General features: G+C 47.6%; 1 protein-coding gene across 4 annotated transcripts; it reads left to right on the forward strand.

Annotated features, from left to right (window-relative positions):
* Nucleotides 1–19,670, forward strand: DAO (D-amino acid oxidase). 4 transcript variants are annotated; one of them, XM_009004559.5, is made up of 12 exons: nucleotides 1–126; nucleotides 214–291; nucleotides 4,606–4,808; nucleotides 6,740–6,890; nucleotides 8,374–8,450; nucleotides 9,396–9,461; nucleotides 11,585–11,639; nucleotides 13,172–13,276; nucleotides 15,793–15,875; nucleotides 17,440–17,557; nucleotides 18,147–18,245; nucleotides 19,146–19,670. In XM_009004559.5, exons 3-12 carry the CDS (start codon nucleotides 4,615–4,617, stop codon nucleotides 19,275–19,277), a joined length of 1,080 nt encoding a protein of 359 aa, XP_009002807.1. In that variant the 5' UTR covers nucleotides 1–126; nucleotides 214–291; nucleotides 4,606–4,614; the 3' UTR covers nucleotides 19,278–19,670. The 4 variants fall into 4 exon arrangements, with proteins under 4 accessions (XP_009002807.1, XP_009002809.1, XP_009002808.1 ...); XM_009004561.4 differs by having other exon boundaries at nucleotides 6,776–6,890; XM_009004560.5 differs by lacking the exon at nucleotides 214–291.

Genomic DNA, 19,670 nt, shown 5'->3' on the forward strand with positions numbered 1-19,670 from the left:
AGTGCGGGCTGACGGACAGAGGGCTAGAGACAAGACTTCCCAGAATCAGGAATTTCCCCCTGGGAAGTGGCATCCTGTGTCTCCACACTGCAGTTGTCTGGTCTCTCCAGCAATTTGGTACCTCTGGTGAGTGGCAGATGCACCTTTGAGCTGGGGGCAGGGGCTGGGAGAGGGGAGAGGCAAAGGATTTCATGCCTTCCCCATGTCAAACAGGGCCCAACATTATAGCCCAAGGCAAGTGACTGGAAAGGAGAGACTCAGCCTCTCAAACATCCAGCAGAAAGACCACAGGTGAGTGGCATCTCCTCCCCAAGCCTCAGTTTCTCCATCTGGAACATGGGGATCATAACTCCCCTCTTACGGGGTGAATCTGAGTGTTAAAAGAGGTGATGCATGTAAAGTGCTTAGAACAGATCTAGGCACTTAGCAAGGATCAAATGGTAGTTATTATTATTTTTGGTGGGGAAGCCGGTAGCCTAGTTCTCAAGCTTTTATAGCTTCTGTTCCATTTCAAGGATAAACTCTGCAAATAACAACTTCATAAGAAGTAGCCGTGTGATGCAACCAGGGAGAACTGATTATGTTCATTCAAATGCCTCACCTCTGGCTTACCAATTTTTTTTAAAACAAGTCTTTCATATTCTTTGCTATGGGCATGTAGCAAAGGCATCAGCTGTCTCGGATTGCCTTCTCGGGGACAAGGGGGTTCATAGGCAGATAAATGCAAGACTGAAAGACAAGCAGAAAGCATCAAGTGGCGACTGCATGCCGACTGCCTAAATATTTTTTTTTTTGTAGCAAGGCAGAAAGCACCGACAGAACTGGGTCTCGATCCAAATGCTGTCCCACACTGACTATGTAACCTTGGGTGGGTGGCTTCTCTTCCCTGAACCTCAGTCCTAGCCTCCAGAATGAGAACAAAAACTGTCCCTACTTCCTAGAGCAGTTGAGAGGATTAATAGGATTATGTGTGTACTGCCTCTACTTGCGTTTGGCAAGTGGCTGAGACCAAAATACGTTGGTTCTTCTCCTGCTCCATCTTACGCAGACATTCTAATACACACACACACACACACACACACACACACACACACACACACACACTATATATATATATATAATCCCAGCTGTTTGCATCTTCTGGGATGTATACTCCAAGCTTGCTGGGTTGAAGTAATGGCATAAAACAGAAGAGAAATGCAAAACTAATAAAAACATCAGCAACAACATGAAAAAGTCCAACTGAATAACTGAGCTGGGTGCATTTAAATCCAAAAGTTCATTACCTACACGCATGAATGATTTTACTTGAGGCTGGATCTGCCAGATCTGACAATCTGGCTCTGGCTTGTCATGAGGACCTCATGCATGTATTTTGCATTTTAATACATACACGCACACACACACAAGTTGCTATAATCAGTATCAACTTTGACTCATATAATCAATGCTTTTTAAAGAGATAATTGACTTAGGACTCACATTTTTTTCCTTTTCAATTCTTCTTTTTTTTTGAGACAGAGTTTCACTCTTGTTGCCCGGGCTGGAGTACAATGGTGTGATTTGGGCCCACTGCAACCTCCACCTACTGGGTTCAAGCAATTCTCCTGCCTCGGCCTCCTGAGTAGCTGGGTTTTCAGGCATGCACCCCCATGCCTGGATAATTTTTTGTATTTTTAGTAGGGACGGGGTTTTGCCATGTTGGCCAGGCTGGTCTCGAACTCCCGACCTCAAGCGATCTGCCAAGCTTGACCTCCCAAAGTTCTGGGATTACAGGCGTGAGCCACTGCACCTGGCTGTTTTTCATTTTCCGTTCTATTCCCACCAACACTCTAAAAATTCCTGCAGACATTTTATTTTATTTTGTCTTATTTTATATTTTATTTTATTTTTGAAATGCAGGACTCTGAAGCTTTGGCTATTCCTCTTTACCTGCTTGACTCTCAGATTTCTCAAACCGTTTGATTTACTGGCAAGTACGATGTTTAAGTACACAGGCTTATGAGTCAGTCTGGCCTGGGCTCTATCTCTCACCACCTGGGTGTCCAGGAGCTGATATTTTAGTGAGGAGACAATAAGGCAAGAAGCTATGTCTGCTCTCATAAAAGTTTATTGAGGTCGGGCATGGTGGCTCATGCCTGTAGTCCCAGCATTTTGGGAGGCTGAGGCTGGCAATCACCTGAGATCAAGAGTTTGAGACTAGCCTGGCCAACATGGGGAAACCCCGTCTCTACTAAAAATACAAAAATTAGCTGCACATGGTGGTGCATACCTGTAACCCCAGCTACTTGGGAGGCTGAGGCAGGAGAATCGCTTGAACCCGGCAGGCAGAGGGCTGCAGTGAGCCGAGATTGTGCCATTGCCCTCCAGCCTGGGTGGCAAGAGTGAAACTCTGTCTCAAAAAAAAAAAAGTTTATAGACGAAGAAACTGTGGGCAAGTAAAAAAATAAGTTTATAGACGAGGAAACCGAGGCTCAATTAGGATTAACCAACTCACCCTGGTTTGCCTGAGACTCTCACACACTGACTTGTAGTCGAAAGTCTGCATCCTGGGAGGACCCTCAGTCCTGGGCAAGCTGGGGAGGTTGGTCACCCTCAGTCAGTCAGGTTGAACTTGCCTGGGATTACATGGCAGGTGTGTACTGTGTCATGTCAGACTGTGAACCTGGGTCTGTCTGACCCTCAGGCTGGGCTGTGCTGTCTCTTGGATTCATCATGGAGAATTTGCAAAACACAGAAAGCCCTTTATTCTTCTGCCTTCTCATTGTTAACATATAAAAATGGTCAAGGGGACAGGTACAGTGGCTCACACCTGAAAGCCTAATGCTTTGGAAGGCTGAGGTGGGAGGATCGCTTGAGCCCAGGAATTGAAGGTGGCAGTGAGCTGTGATCATGTCACTGTACTCCAACCTGGGTGACAGAGTGAGACTTTGCCTCTTAAAAAAAAAAAAAAAAAGTGGTCAGCTCTCCAGAAATTATGCAAAGACAGTCAAAAAGCTCAGAGAGGGGAATTAACTTAGCCAAAGTCACACAGAAAAGCAGAAGTGAAGCCAGCTCTGACTGCTTCTCCTTTCTCCCTCTCTTCTTTTGTTCCTGCAATGTTTTTGTTCAATGTGATTTCAAAGTGCTGGGAGACAGAAGGAGGCTGCTGTGTGTTGAGGGCTTACTCTGCCAGGCATTGTACAAGAACTTTTGCTAAACTTCTCATTTAATCCTTAAAATGACCCTGTGAGATTAGGATTACCCCCATTTCACAGATGAGGAGATTGTGTCTCCAGAGGCAAAGTATGGGGGAAGAGGGAAGAGAAGAGGCCAGGAGTCCCTGAGAGGGGCTGTCCCCCAAGTCCCAGAATCCAAGCTCAGGCTGGAAGCTGAAAGGAGAATCGCCTAGAGGAATGATACCTTTCTGTTTGTTGATTCTATCTCCAACTTGGCTTCTGAAACCCCAACAGAGTCCAGTTCTTGAGGGCTGGAGCCGTTTTCCCTCCTTTTTAAAACTAGGCCATATTAAGAATGTCCCACTGTCCAGGGCCATTGAGTTGCCAGGAGCTGAGGTCTGCAGGAGGAGAGTTGTGAGCGAAGAGGAGGGAAAGTTGAATTTGGCTTTTCTGGGCACAAACAATTCTCTTGTTCTGCCTCAGCAGGAGCCTGCAGAATATTTTCCTGCTGTGCAGGCCTAAGCGGCTTCAAGGGTAAAAGTTGGTAGGCTTCTAAACTTCTCAGGGCTCAATCAGCCCTGTGCCCCAAGGCAGGTGGAGTTCTGCGCTGGAAGACCAAGTTCTGAGGCCAGACACTGCATCTGTCATGCTCATAGTCGCATTTGCTAGCTGCCAGCCTGGCACATAATAGGTGGGCATTAAGCATGTGTTGAGTTTACTCAAATTGAAATTAAGTCCTAGCTGTACCACTTAACTGGCTGTGTGACTTCAGGTAAGTCACATCACCTCTCTGAACCTCAGCTTCCTCCTCTGTAAAACGGGACCAATAACAGCAGCCTCCACCTCAGAAGAGTGTTGGGAGACTTGGATGAACTGATGCTTGTGAAGCACTTAGTGCCGGGGCCACTGGCTCACAGTAGGTGCTGCACCAATGTCAGTACACCACTTCCTTTGCACCAGGCAGCTTGTTCAATTTGTTACCTTTGGTAACTTGTTCAATTTCCATCCCCTGAAGTATGGTTATTAGAAGTTGAAGTATCTTCCCCAAGGTTAATGGCCAGTAGGTGGCAGAGCTGAGTCCTGAAGACAGAGCCCATTGCACTAACCACTGGCCTACCCAGCCTCCAGATGGTCAGGTGCTCTGCTGGGTCTTTTCTATTCCCAGCCCAGAAACAGGGTGTCTGGGGAGGCTCCCCAGAGACAGTGGCATCATTTACCAGCCATGTGACTGGGCAAGTCTTGGTCACTTCCCCATACTTCAGTATTTCCATTTGCAAAATGGGAACAACAGTATCTCTATCTCCTTCGGGTCATTGGGAAGATCAAATATAAAAAAGGGCTTGGTGGTGTCTGGCACCTTCTATGCCTTCAGTGGATGGTGGCAATGGTGGTGAGGTTGGTGGAGATCATGGTGATGAGGGTGTGCCTCAACCCTTCCTTCCTACAGGCTGGTACAATGAATGTGGTAGTGATCGGAGCGGGAGTCATTGGGCTGTCCACTGCCCTCTGCATCCATGAGCGCTACCACTCAGTCCTACAACCACTGGACATAAAGGTCTACGCCGACCGCTTCACCCCGTTCACCACCACCGACGTGGCTGCCGGCCTCTGGCAGCCCTACGTCTCTGACAGCAGCAACCCACAGGAGGCGTGAGTGAGGGTCACATATGGTAGCCTGGGGGGCCCATGGGATTGAGTCTGCAAAGGGGTCAGGGTTCCCATCACCAAGAGCAAACCACTTGTAGAAGCTCTGATCTAGCAAAAATAAAGAAAATGCCAGGTGTGGTGGCTCACACCTGTAATCCCAGCACTTTGGGAGGTTGAGGTGGGAGGATCACTTGAGGCCAGGAGTTCCAGACCAGCCTGGGCAACATGGTGAAACGCTGTCTCTACTAAAAATAAAATAAATTAGCCCGGTGTGGTGGTGCGTGAGCCTGTAATCCCAGCTACTCGGGAGGCTGAGGCAGGAAAATCGCTTGAACCCAGCAGGTGGAGGTGGCAATGAGCTGAAATTCTGCCACTGCACTTGCGACAGAGTGAGACTCTGTCTCAAAGAACAAAATATAGAAAAGATTCATAAATGTTAAGCCCCTTGCTCTGTGCCAGATGCTTGGAGGCGTTGTCTCATCTTCCCTAAAATGGGTGGCTGCCAATACCACATGGTTGGTGAATCTGGAAAACTTCCTCTTTTAAAATTTATAAATATTTATTTATTTATTTATTTGAGATTGAGTTTCACTTTTGTCGCCCAGGCTGGAGTGCAATGGCATGATCCTGGCTCACTGCAACCTCTGCCACCCAGGTAGAAGAGACTCTCCTGCCTCAGCCTCCCGAATAGCTGGGATTACAGGCATCTGCCACCATGCCTGGCTAATTTTTGTATTTTTAGTAGAGACAGAGTTTCACCATGTTGGCCAGGTTGATCTCAAACTTTTGACCTCAGGTGATCTGCCTGCCTTGGCCTCCCAAAGTGCTGGGATTACTGGCGTAAGCCACTGTGCCTGGCCAAATTTTTATCTTTTAAAATAGAGACAGGGTCTCACTCTGTTGCTCAGGCTGGTCTTGAACTCCTGGGCTCAAGTGATCTTCCCTCCTTGGCCTTCCAAATCACTGGGATTACAGGTGTGAGCCAATGCACACAGCCGACTCTGGAAAGCTTCTAAGTGGGTGGATGGATGCACCGATTTATCAAAGAAGTTGCAAAGGTCATTATATTAGTTTAGAAACTGCCAGCTGCCTCAGCAAATGGAAAGCCCAATGATTAACAGCTCAAACAGATGCATGCCATCACACCTGGCTAATTTTCTTTATTTTTTGTAGAGCCAGGGTCTCTCTATGTTACCCAGGCTAGTCTCAAATTCCTGACCTCAAGTGACCCTCCTGTCTCAGCCTCCTGAAGTGCTGGGATTATAGGCATGAGCCACTGCACCCAGCCAGAATTTTAATTCACACACCTATAAAAAAACCAATGTTTCTGATCAGTGGGCAGTGATTCAGGGGCCCAGGCTCCTTCTATCTCATGGCTCTGTCATTTTTCCATGAGGCTCCTGAGGTCACCTTAATGTCACCATTGTCATGGGCCTCTGACTGTGGAAGGATCACGCAGGACCACTTGTGCAGTCTTTAGAGTCCCTCCAAGAAACAAATCACACAGTCACATTTAGCTGCAAGAGGGTCTAGGAAATGTAGGTGAGCTATGTGCCCAAGTGGAGGAGGAAAAGTTTTAGGAGCTGCAAGTCGATGTCTGCCACCAGTGTTTACAAGGAGGGGTGCCTGCAGCCAGGCTGGACAGTGCAGCTCATAATCCCCAAAGCCAGGTCAAGGCCTTCACTGAACTCCTCAGTCAGGTAATCCCATGCTGGAGGTGTAGTCCAAATGGTTATGATGGGGCAGCCTTCATTCCCTCTCTTCTTTATCCTATTAATGGAGAAATATTAGAAAAATTGGGAGGGAGAAGACCCAAGGCATTTGGGGAGCTGTAAGAGTGAACACGGTGGATTTCCAGGTTTTGGATACACCCCAAGCTCCTGATCATGCCACAGCCCCATGCCAGCTGACTTAAGGTTTTTTGCCCATCTCAGGGCATTGGGTGACCGAACTCTCTGTGACCCTTCCAGAGACTGGAACCAACAGACCTTTGACTATCTCCTGCGCCACGTCCATTCTCCCAACGCTGAAAAAATGGGCCTGTTCCTAATCTCGGGCTACAACCTCTTCCATAAAGCCATCCCGGTGGGTGAGCAGTTCCGGACCACGCAGGATGAGCACACAGGGCTGGGATGGCGAGGGTGGGTGCAGCGCAGCCTTAATCACAGATGAGGGCGGGGTGCTTTGGGTCTTGTAGGCAACAGACTCCTGGGTTCAAAACAGGTTTGATTTAAATTCTATTTTTACTTTGACAAATTGTCTTTGTTTCAAATTTTGCTGTTAAATTGGCAGAGGACAAAGAATCTTCTGGTGTCCGTGGAAAGCAGCCTGTGATTAGCATGGTTGAAATGCACACATGTTCTGCAGCGCGGGCACTGGCTGCTGAAGCCAAAAGCTTTCATGTGCCCCTGAAGGTCCCAGGACTTTTTATCAAGATGTAATAAAATACTCATCATAGCAAAAACTGCCAAAGCATTTATTATGTGCCAGGCCCAATCCTAACTAATTGACAGCTAGCGACTCATTTAATTCTCTCAATAACAGGGAGATAAGTCCTGTCCTTAGCCTCACTTAATAGATGAGAAAACAGAGGCTCCAAGAAATGGCATAACTTGCCCAAGGCCACAGAGTTTGCCAGTGGCAGAGCTGGGATTTGAACCCAGGCGATCTGTGACCACATGGTGCCCAATGTGCTAACAGGAACATCACAGCCCTGGGAGGCTTTGCTCAGGCTGCTTGGAGAGAGGGTAGTCTGGCTCTGTGCCCAGAGCCCCGTGCCAGCTCTCAAGGTTCATTCAACCTTTAGCACTGCACTAAGGGCTTTATCCATATTATCTTCTTTAACTTTCAGAGGACCAAGAGATTTTTTTTTTTTGAGACAAGGTCTCACTGTGCTGCCCAGGCTGGAGTGTAATGGTGCAATCTCGGCTCACTGCAACTTCCGCCTCCCAGGTTCAAGTGATTCTCCTGCCTCAGCCTCCCAAGTAGCTGGGATTACAGGCATGCACCACCATGCCCAGCTAATTTTTTGTATTTTTAGTAGATACCGGGTTTCACCATGTTGGCCAGAATGGTCTTGATCCCTTGACCTCGTTATCCACCTCCCTCAGCCTCCCAAAGTGCTGGGATTACAAGTGTGCACCACTGTGCCTGCCTAATTTTTGTATTTTTAATAGAGAGGGGCCAGGCTCGTGTTAAACTCCTAACTTCAAATGATCTGCCTGCCTTGGCCTCCCAAAGTGCTGGGATTATAGGTGCAAGCCACTGTGCCTGGCCAAGAGTGATAATAATCATGATACAGGCAAGAAAACTGAGTCTACCTCAGCCTCCTGAGTATCTGGGATTACAGGTATGCACCACCCGTCTTGCTAATTTTTTTTTTTTTTTTTAACTAGAGATGGTGTTTCACCGTGTTGGCCAGGCTGGACTGGAGCTCCTGACCTCAGGTGATCCACCTGTTTCAGGTTCCCAGAGTGCTGGGATTAACAGGTGTGAGCCACTGCATCTGGCCCGTTATCATTATTATTGACTTCCATCCCTCCTGGCACCCCGTTCTCTTTCCTCTTAGGATCCTTCCTGGAAGGATACAATTCTAGGATTTCGGAAGCTGACCCCCAGAGAGCTGGATATATTTCCAGATTACAGGTGAGTTTATTGTCACAGGCAAAGGGGGCTGGAGCCCCACAATTTAGACAGACCTGTCCAGAGGCAGCAGAGGATAGAGGCACCAGATTTCCTGTCCCACCCAGGCCCTGGTACCTTGGTCTCCTGGTCCTTGGTCCAGCTCCTTCAGAGAGGCTATCCACTCAAATTGGTCTTTGGGCTGGGAGAATAGAGGGTATGAAATCACAGATCTCAAGCCCAGAAGCTCCATATCACCATCTTGTTTTGTAGATGAAGATACTGAGTTTAAAGAGGCTAAGTGATGGCCAGGTGCGGTGGCTCACACCTGTAATCCCAGCACTTTGGGAGGCCAAGGCAGATGGCTCATGAGATCAGGAGATCTAGACCATCCTGGCCAACATGGTGAAACCCCATGTCTACAAAAATACAAAAATTAGCTGGGTGTGGTTGTGCGTGCCTATAATCCCAGCTACTCAGGAGGCTGAGTCAGGAGGATCACTTGAATCAGGGAGTCAGAGATGGTGCCACTGCACTCCAGCCTGGTGACAGAGTGAGACTATCTCAAAAAAAAAAAAAAAAAAAAAAAGAGGCTAAGTGACTTGCTAAGATCAAACAGCCAAGTGGCCAAACTGGGATTCCAACCCAGTCTGTATGACCCCACATCCCTCCTTTCTTTTCTTTACAGCCTGATGCCTCTCTGGTCTTCTCCTCACCATGCCTGAATCCCCTCTAAAATGCACATCCAATCTCCCTTTGCATTCTCCAATGCCAGGGGTGGCCTTGTCTGATAGAAAAATTGTCCTTGCATTGAGCTCAAAATCACTTCCCCCCTTGAACTTCAGCTTGTGGTCCTGGCATTACCCTTTGGGCCCACAGAACAACACTGCTCCCACCTCCATTTCACAGCCTTCAAATAGAGCTCTGATTTTTACCTTTATTTCCACCTTTTGCCTGCTGTGACTCTAGCTATGGCTGGTTCCACACAAGCCTAATTCTGGAGGGAAAGAACTATCTACAGTGGCTGAATGAAAGGTGAGATTTTAAGCTTCACTTTGAGGGAGGCACCTCTCAGAGACCAAGCTGTAGTAGAAGATGGTTCATGGGAATCCCCCTGCGTGGACCAATCCCAAGGTTTGAAGAAAACCCTTAGGCCTGGTGTGGGAGCTGTCCTTGGTCCTGGTCACCACTGGGTACAGAGAAAGTGGTTCCTGAGCCTAGCTGGGCATCAGAACCACCTGGGCAGCTGTTCACACATGATGTCTATTAACAACCTCTTTCAGATCCCTAATGTTTGTGTAATGGTTTTAAATGTATTCTTTTAAGATTTCCAGATATGTTTACATCATCTGCAAAATATAAGCTGCCTTTTATTTTTATCTCCTCTCTTTTTTTTTCTTTTCTAACTGCTTTGGCCAATACCTCTACAACAATGTTACTCATACAGATGATAGCGGATGTCCTCGCCTTGTTTCTAATGTTAATAGGAATCTTGTCCTGTTCTAAATTAGTGAACACTCACTTGAGAGATACATTGGTATTTACAGTCATATACAGTCATATTAAGGGAGATTCCATACATTTTAAAAATATTACTATTTTATTAAGATTTTTAGGCCAGGCATGGTGGTTCATACCTGTAATCCTAGCATTTTGAGAGGCTGAGGTGGGCAGATCACTTGAGCCCAGGAGTTCAAGACCAGCCCAGGCAACACAGTGAAACCCTGTCTCTACAGAAAAATGCAAAAATTAGCCAGGTGTAATGGTGCACACTATAGTCCCAGATACTTAGGAGACTGAAGTGGGAGGATGGCTTGATCCTGGGAGGTGGAGGCTGCAGTGAGCTGTGATCACAGCACTGTACTCCAGCCTGGCTGACAGCAAGATCCTGTCTCAAAAAAAAAAAAAAAAAGATTATAAAAATATATGGAATGTGTGGTGGCTTTTATCAGATGACTTCAGAAGACTTTTTAAATGTAGATTTCAGGACCCCACTTTATATCTACCGAATTAGAACTTCTTGGATAAGGTTCAGAATTTTTCTTTCCTTCTTTTCTTTCTTTTTTTGAGACAAAATTTTACTTTGTCACCCAGGCTGGAGTGTAGTGGCATGAACACAGCTCACAGCAGCCTCAACCTCCTAGGTTCAAGTGATCCTCCTACCTCAGCTTCCAAAGTAGCTGGGACCACATGCATGTGCCACCATAACTATCTAATTTTTCTTCTTTTTATTTTTTCTTTTTTTTTTTAAATTAAAAGTGGGTTTTCCTACTTATCTAATTTTTAAATTTTTTTTTGTAGAGATGTGGTCTCACTATGTTGCCTAGGTTGATCTCAAACCCCTGGGCTCAAGCGATCCTCCTGCCTCAGCCTCCCAAAGTGCTGGGATTATGGGAGTGAGCCATCAGGCCCAGCAGAAATTTGCATTTAGAAGTTCTCTGGTGATTCTAGTTATCAGCCATGTTTGGGAATCACTGTACTAAAGACATGGCTATTTCTCCTAACTTGGGGACACATGACTCTTGTCCAATCTTTTCTGGGAAAAACATCCCCATAGTTTTTCTGTCTTGAGGAAATGTGGAAGTGAGATAGTTCTGAGGGTATGCTTCACCTTCTTTTTGTTTTATTTCCTGTTCTTTGGATGGTTCTACTGTATTTCTAATAGTGATAGATGTTTTTCCTGTGGGATGTTTAAAGGGAGGGTGATGTCCTCAGTCTACCTCCCTCCTCATGCCCAGCTCCTGACAAAGAGGAATTTGGCACTGGTACAGCTCTCCCATTCTCTACTCTGAATCTCCTCCCCCTTGCTGTTACAAAGCAATGTGGTGGTCACAGGAAGTACTGGGAGCTAAGAGGCCTGGGTTTGAGTTCCAGCTCCATCAATGACTCACTCTATGACCTTCAGCAAGGCTCTTCTCCAACTCCATCTGCCTAACAACGGGCTTGGACCACCTTGGGTTTCCCATGGGAGATTTTGTGGACCCCCAGTCCAGCCAGGTGCTCATGAGCTGATTTGACTACACAGCCATCTTCTCAAGCAGCATCCTGTGCGACTAATGTCCGCAGTAGTTCTTTGGGAAAGATCCCTGTGCCTCTCTCTTGGCGGGATGGGGCAGCGAACTGAATGCTGGGCTTTTTAATGTGTTTGACCATCCCAGGTTAATGGAGAGGGGAGTGAAGTTCTTCCAGCGGAAGGTGGAGTCTTTTGAGGAGGTGAGCTGCAGGGCTGGCGGGGTGGATAGGGGAGGGAGAAGAGGGGAGGCCTCTGCTTCCTGCTGCTAAGTCGGGGGCCCCCTTCTCAGGCCCCTAGGATCCCTGCAGGCCTGTCCCAGGCCCTTGCTGCAGGAGAACTCAGGTATTCTGAAGGAGGTCTCTGCCTTAATGTTGGTCATGGGAACAAAGGAATACTGGGATCATGGTGGCCGTTAGGGGCTAATTTATATCTGAGCCTCAGTGAGTTTTGGAGCTAGAGAACTGGCTGCCTCTTCTCAGTGTCAGCTGCACTCACTCCAGGGTCAGGTATTTGGTTGCTTCCTAGCCCTACTGACATTTGGGTTGCTTTTTCTGCAAAGTTCAGGCCCTCAGCTGACTTACCTCTAAAGCAACACCACCACTAATAATAATGATTAGAGCAGCCACGATCTCTAGGCAGCAGCAACAAGAGCTTTGCTGTATGGCTTCATTCAATCCCTGCATCTAGAATCCTGCTTGGCATGTGGAAGGCACTCCATGCACGTAGCTACTAGTGCTATGTTATGAAGACTAACCTGCTCTGGGTCGGGCCCTGATGGACACTGGAGATACATGGTTGACTCAATGCAGTCCTCATTCTCAAATCACTAGCTCAGGAACAATAGTCATACCTTGCAATGTGTGTGTCCCATGATTGACTTGGGATGAGAGTCGCTGGGCCTGGGCTGGAGAGCTTGGGAGTCCAACACGCATGCCTGAACCATTGATCATCTCATCCGTAGAGAGAGCTAGGGGTTTCAAAGTGTCTTCCGCAATATCTTGGCAGAGTAGAAGGCAAGAGAATAAAGTTAAAAGGAGTCAGAAGGCTGGGAGTGGTGGCTCACACCTGTAATCCCAGCACTTTGGGAGGCTGAGGTGGGCAGATCACGAGGTCAAGAGATCAAGACCATCCTGGCCAACATTGTGAAATCCCATCTCTACTAAAAATACAAAAATAAGCTGGGCATGGTGGTGGGCACGTGTAGTCTCAGCTACTCAGGAGGCTGAGGCAGGAGAATCGCTTGAACCTGGGAGGCAGAGGTTGCAGTGAGCTGAGATCACACCACTGCACTCCAGCCTGGGTGACAAGGAGAGATTCTGTCTAAAAAAAAAAACAAAAGTCAGAAGGAGAAAGAGAACTATCTCTGCTTCCTTTCCGACTTCTTTTGGGAGGTTCCAGGAAGATTTCCTCCATCCAAAAAATGGCTTTACAACCACTTTTATATGCAGAGTTGTATAGGAGCCTCATAGCAGCCTGTGAACAAGCATGGGCAGCCTCATTTTGCAGAGGCAGCTGAGCGTGAAGGAGGTAAAGAGCCGTTTTCAAGGTCACACATCAGATCAATGGCAGAGGGAAAATTTGGAGCCAGGCCCCCCTGATTCCTCATTGAGACCTCTCCCTACTGTTCATTGGGTAGTGGACAGACTGGGGATAGGAGAAAGGGGAAGACAGAGCAGGAATACCGGGGTCTTCCCCACCTTTCATCCCCCACTACCCTGTTGGTTGCTACCAGGTGGCAAGAGAAGGCGCGGACGTGATTGTCAACTGCACTGGGGTATGGGCTGGGGCGCTGCAACCAGACCCTCTGCTGCAGCCAGGCCGGGGGCAGATCATTAAGGTGAGTGTGAGGGTGAGCCTCCTGGTTTTGTTACTAGGAAGGTCATTCTGCATGCTTATTTTATCTCTCAAGATAATGGACAGATCGGGAACACCTGTTAGAGGAGCCCCCAGACTGCTGGGAACTGACATGTTAAAACAACAAACCTGTCCCACCTCCATTGCGCTCTTTCAGGATTTCCTCTTGATGGTGAAGCATGCATGTATGGACTTGTACCTATGTGGGAGCAGCATATGCCTGTATTGCAAGAAAAATAGCACACATTTATGGAGTGTTTACCAAGCACCAGATACAGGCCTAAGCACTTTATTGTGTTAATTGTTGTTATTATTATTATGATTGACACAGGGCATCCCTCTGTTGCCCAGGCTAGAGTGCAGTATCTCAATCATGGCTCGCTGCAGCCTTGACCTCCTAGGCTCAGGTGATCCTCCCACCTCTGCCTACTGAGTAGCTAGGACTACAGGCACATGCCACCACCATGCCCAGCTAATTTTTAGATATTTTTTAGAGGCAGGGTTTTACTATGTTGTTCAGGCTGGTCTCAAATGTCTGGGCTCAAGTGATCCCCTGCCTCGGCCTGTCAAAGTGCTGGAATTACAGGTGTGAGCCACCACTCTCAGCCCATCGTGTTAATTAATTTAGTGATTACCACGCCCCTTTGAGCTGGATACTACCATATCATTACTGCCATCTTACAGATGAAGAAACTGAGGCACAAAGAGTTAAGTAACAGGCACAAGTTCACAGAATACTAAGCAGAGGAATTGGGATTGAAACCCAGGCAACCTGGCTTAAGGGCCTGTGTGTGGAAGCATTGTTCCATGCTGCCTCTTGCTGTGTGTGTGTGTGTGAGGGTATGTCTGTGCATGTATGTGAGGGCGTGTGTATGTATGTGAGGGTGTGTGTTTATGTATGTGAGGGTGTGGGCATGTATGTAAGGGTGTGTGTATGTATGTGACGATGTGTGTGTATGTGAGGGTGTGTGTGCATGTATGTGAGGGTGTGGGTATGTATGTGAGGGTGTGTGTATGTATGTGAGGGTGTATGTGTATGTATGTGAGGGTGTGGGCATGTATGTGAGGGTGTGTGTATGTATGTGATGATGTGTATGTATGTGAGGGTGTATGTGTATGTATGTGAGGGTGTGTGTATGTATGTGATGATGTGTGTATGTGAGGGTGTGTGTGCATGTATGTGAGTGTGTGTGTGTATGTATGTGAGAGTGTGGCATGCGTGTGAGGGTGTGTGTCTGAGGGGTGTGTGTGCATGTATGTGAGGGTGTGTGCATGTGTGAGGATGTGTATCCATGTGTGTGAGGGTATGTGTGCATGTGCACTTGTGAGTGTTCATAGGTGTGCAAGTGTGTGGGGTGCATGTGTGTGTTCCTAATGTGGGTTGATAAGTGTGACAACCAAAGTGAGTGACTGAGGCATAAGTCTCAAATCATCGAGGTTTATGGAACCAGCTTGAGGGTGCACCCAGGAAAAATGCGAGTCACAGATGCACCTGTGACTCTTGTTTTCCAAAGAGGTTCTCTGGAGATTTAGTGTTAATACATTTTCTTTTTTTTTTTTTTTTTTGAGATGGAGTTTCGCTCTTGTTACCCAGGCTGGAGTGCAATGGCGCGACCTCGGCTCACTGCAACCTCTGCCTCCTGGGTTCAGGCAATTCTCCTGCCTCAGCCTCCTGAGTAGCTGGGATTACAGGCATGCACCACCATGCCTAGCTAATTTTTGCATTTTTAGTAGAGACGGGGTTTCACCATGTTGACCAGGATGGTCTCCATCTCTTAACCTCGTGATCCACCCGCCTCGGCCTCCCGAAGTGCTGGGATTACAGGCTTGAGCCACCGCGCCCGGCCACATTTTCTTTTTTTAAAAAAGTGGGAGAATGGTGCAGCAGTGAGACAAATGATTCCACACTTATGGGACTTTAGTTAGTGCCCACTAAACTACATTTTACATAAGATAAGACTAAGGTTTGAAGAAAGAAGGAATGGAGGAAGTTCTGTACCTGGGAAGATAAGCTGGTCATTGACATGATCAGTGTGGAGTCTGTTGAAAGGGCTGGTTTCTGCTTACCCCTTAGAGAAGAAAGCCTACCTTTCATCAGGTCATCAAGGCGGGGTGTATAATGAGGCATGTCGGGCCTCCCATCCCATCACAGCTGTGAATTCAGCTGCAAGATTTCTCTGGGGCTCCTGGGACCAAGAGGGGGTCTGTTCAGTCAGTTGGGAGCTTGGAATTTTATTTTTATTTCTCATGTGTATATATTTACATGTGTGTACTGGGGCTCTTCTTAGGACATGTGGGCGAGGAGATGCAACGCTTCAGGGAGCAGGGGTGACTGCCAGTTAGGGTGGCTCTTCCTGCAGGAGGCAAGCAGTCAGGTGCAGACTTGGGCCATAGGGTCATGAGAGGTCTGGCCACTCTTGTCATGACATCTGGCCACAGAGGGGAGCAAGGGCAGCCCCAGTCACCTCTGCTGATGACTTTCCTGTCCTGAATCAACAGGTGGACGCCCCTTGGATGAAGCACTTCATTGTCACCCATGACCCAGACAGCAGCATCTACAATTGCCCATACATCATCCCAGGGTAAAATTGGACTGTTTTAGGGCGGAAGACGCGTCCCCTTCTTGCCCTCTTCCTCCCCCTGCTGCCTGCCCCAGGCTCCTTCCTCCCCACAGTTGTTCCCTTTCAATGTTTTTGTTTATTTTTTTATTTACTAATTATTTTTTTAAGACAGAGTTTTGCTCTTGTTGCCCAGGCTGGAGTGCAACGGCGTGATCTTGGCTTACTGCAACCTCTGCCTCCCGGGTTCAAGAGATTCTTCTGCCTCAGCCTCCTAAGTAGCTGAGATTACAGAGGCCCGCTATCATGCCCAGTTAATTTTTTGTATTTTTAGTAGAGATGGGGGTTTCACCATGTTGACCAGGCTGGTCTCGAACTCCTGACTCAGGTGATCCACCCACCTCACCTTCCAAAGTGCTGAGATTACAGGTGTGAGCCACTGAGCCAGGCCCCTTTCAGTGTTGTTAAAGTGAGTTTGAACTACTGAATCCCTGGGAAGGCAGACTCAGCTTCAGCTGAGGTCTACGGTGAACATTCTTTTGGATGACAGTAGCGGTGATGCTGGAGACAAAGGCAGTGGATGTGATGCACTGGATGTGTAGGTGGCTCACACCTGGAATCCCAGCACTTTGGGAGGCCTATGTGGGAGGATTGTTTGAGCCTGGGAGTTCAAGGCCAGTCTGGGCAACATGGTGAGACCCTGTCTCTACAAAAATTAGCCAGGCATGATGATGTATGCCTGTGGTCCCAGCTACTCAGGAGGCTGAGGTGGGAGGATTGCTTGAGCCTGGGAAGTCAAGGATACAGTGAGCCATGATCACACCACTGCACTCCAGCCTGGGCCACAGAGCGAGATCCTGTCAAAAAAAAAGTGGTGTGAATGACAATAGTGGGAGTGGGAATGGGAATGGTGGTTGGGGCTGATGGTGATGGTAATGTTAATGGTGGCCATGACAATGTCACTGAAACCAGTGGTGGTGTTCATGGGATGATAATATTGTTGATAGTGGAATGGTGGTAATAGGAATAATATTGTATTGATGGGGAAGACAACGTTCATGGGGGTGGTGATTGACATGAGAGTAGTAGAGTTGTGATGCTGATGGAGGTGGCCTGGTGCTGATGACGAGGTCAATGTGGATGAAGGTGTGATTGGGAGTGGGGATGGTAGTTGGTGCTGATGGAAATGACACTGTCGACGGTATTCATACCATGGCAGAGCTGACAATCCCAAAGGCGATGTTAATAACATCATTGCACCGACCATGTTGTCTCAATGGCGATGTTAATGGTGTGGCGACGATGGCAGTATCAACGGCATTGTTAACAGTGGTGGTGAAATGATGAATGCGGTTGATGGTGATGACCTATGAATGGTATTTGGGAAGACAATGTTGTTGATAGAGGTGACAGCATTGATGGAAATGGTGATGGAAGAGTTAGTGATGGGTGTTGATGGTGGTGACAGTGGTAGTTGAGGTAGTGATGTTGGTGTTGCTAGCAGAGGTGACAAGGTTGATGGTAATGACCTGTATTCATCTCAAAGCCTTCTTTTCCTTCATCCTTGACCCTCCTTATTTGTATCCAGGGCCCAGACAGTTACTCTTGGGGGCATCTTCCAGTTGGGAAACTGGAGTGAACAAAACAATATCCAGGACCACAACACCATTTGGGAAGGCTGCTGCAGGCTGGAGCCCACACTGAAGGTAAGGTAGGGAGAAATACAGTGCCTTAGACAAGGTCCTGGCAGCTTGGCCATGAGGACACTTCAGGATGGGAAGATGCTACCACCAGGACAATTGGGCAAATTAATTCCAGCAAAGGATGTGAAATGTAACACAATTTGACAATGTACAGGGAAGTTCTGGCTATGGGCTAATGAATCGTACCTGGCCATGGCTGAGAGCCCTTGGTTTTCATGTTTGTCTGCAAGTGATGATGACGGTAGTGATGGTGATGAGGACGGGGGTAGAAGTGGGAGTTGGTATTGAAGGTGAGGAAATCCTGAGAATGGTAATAATGATGGTGATAAGGTGGTGACTGTTGGTAAAATTATGGTGGTGGCTGATGGTTAGGGTGGTGGTTGATGATGGAATTGGTGGAAGAGTGGCAGCAGTGATGGCAATGTTGTTGGTAGCTGATGAAGATGGTGTTGTTGGTAGTGGTGACTGATAAAGGTGACTGTGATTATACTGGCGGTGGTGATGAGATTCTAAAAGCTAACTCCCTACTACCTAAAAATGGCAGCAGGACAAAAAAAATCTGAAAATGAGTGATCAGTACTTTTCTTTCCAGAATGCAAGAATTATTGGTGAATGGACTGGCTTCCGGCCAGTACGCCCTCAAATTCGGCTAGAAAGAGAACAGCTTCGTGTTGGACCTTCAAACACAGAGGTATGCTCCCATGGCAAGGAAAGCAATGCCCTCCTCCACTCCTCAGATGGCTCTGGCATTTTCAGGGAACAGTCATGTCTGATCTCAGGCAGGGGTAGTAGTGGTTAATATCCCCTCCTCTATAAATGGGGAAATTGAGGCTCAATGATGGTAAAGGACCTGCTCAAGGTTACATAGAGGGGCCGTGGTGATGTTACTGGAGGTGATGTGGTGCTGATGAGATCAGTGTTGCTAATGGTGTGATTGGGAGTGGGGATGGTAGTTGGTGCTGATGGAAATGACACTCTCAAGGATGTTAATACTGCAGCAGAGGTGACAATCTCAAAGGCAGTGTTAACATGGCTGTGCCAACTGTCTCAGTGGTGATGTTAATGGTGTGGCAGAGATGATGGTATCAATGGCAGTGTTAACAGTGGTGGTGAAATGGTGAATGGGGTTGATTTTCTAGAGTCTATGGCCAAATAGCAGGAAAAATGGGTACTTACTGGATGTGTACCTCGCACCAGACACAGCAGCAAGTCCATTACATGAATGACCTTATTAAATCTCCTTGGAGCTCTTTGGGATAGGGACAGTTCTCATGCTTCAGATGAGGAAACTGGGGTGAATTAAGAGGTGAAGTCACTCCCCCAAATCAGGCCACAGTTGGAGAGCAGGGCTGGGATATGAGTTGAATTTTACTCAAAGTTATTTTCCAGATCCATTTTGTGATGGTCCCTCATCTCTTGCTACTATTCCAGGGGTCCCTACCATTCCACCTGGGTGTCAAGAGAAAGTCAGGGGGCATCTAGTTTTGCCCAGGATTCCTCAGGAGGTTCCTGAGCCTTCCAGGGCAGGAGAGCTTCATCTCTTTCCACTGTCCCTCTCGGACCTGGCCACCTTCTCTCTTGTCTCTCCTAGGTCATCCACAACTACGGCCATGGAGGCTACGGGCTCACCATCCACTGGGGATGTGCCCTGGAGGCAGCCAAGCTCTTTGGGAGAATCCTGGAGGAAAAGAAGTTGTCCAGAATGCCACCATCCCACCTCTGAAGACCCCAGGGACTGCTGCCTGCCCCCCAAGAACTCCCATTTCCCCTCAGCCAACGAATCAATGTGCTCCTTCATAAGCCATTGCTTATCCCTCACTTCTTTCCCCAAAGAAGCATGAGCTGAGAGAAAACCATGAAGTCCATGCCTGGAGAGGGGTGCAGTCCCACATGGGGCCCCTCTCAGCGCCAAAATCCCTCTACTTTCTCTGGGCCTGGTATTATAAAGAACAGCTGGGGGCTGTGATTCCATGAGTCTTCAGAAGAAAAGACGAAGCTCAGAAAATCAAAGAGGCCAACTGCCCAGAGCCACAGAAAATTGAGGCTAAGTAACCTGATTACAAGTCATACTAACACAATAAAGGTTCTGAAAAGTCCTGCAGCAAAGGTAACGATC

Source organism: Callithrix jacchus, chromosome 9, assembly GCF_049354715.1.
Source record: "Callithrix jacchus isolate 240 chromosome 9, calJac240_pri, whole genome shotgun sequence".
Classification (NCBI taxonomy): Eukaryota; Metazoa; Chordata; class Mammalia; order Primates; family Cebidae; genus Callithrix; species Callithrix jacchus.

Excerpts from the sequence above, each read along its gene's own strand:
- DAO (XM_009004559.5), top strand. The coding sequence starts at position 4,615 with ATGAATGTGGTAGTGATCGGAGCGGGAGTCATTGGGCTGTCCACTGCC. Across the intron at positions 8,451-9,395 it reads GATATATTTCCAGATTACAG|CTATGGCTGGTTCCACACAA; the intron begins GTGAGTTTATTG and ends CTGTGACTCTAG. Across the intron at positions 17,558-18,146 it reads GGCTGGAGCCCACACTGAAG|AATGCAAGAATTATTGGTGA; the intron begins GTAAGGTAGGGA and ends TTTTCTTTCCAG.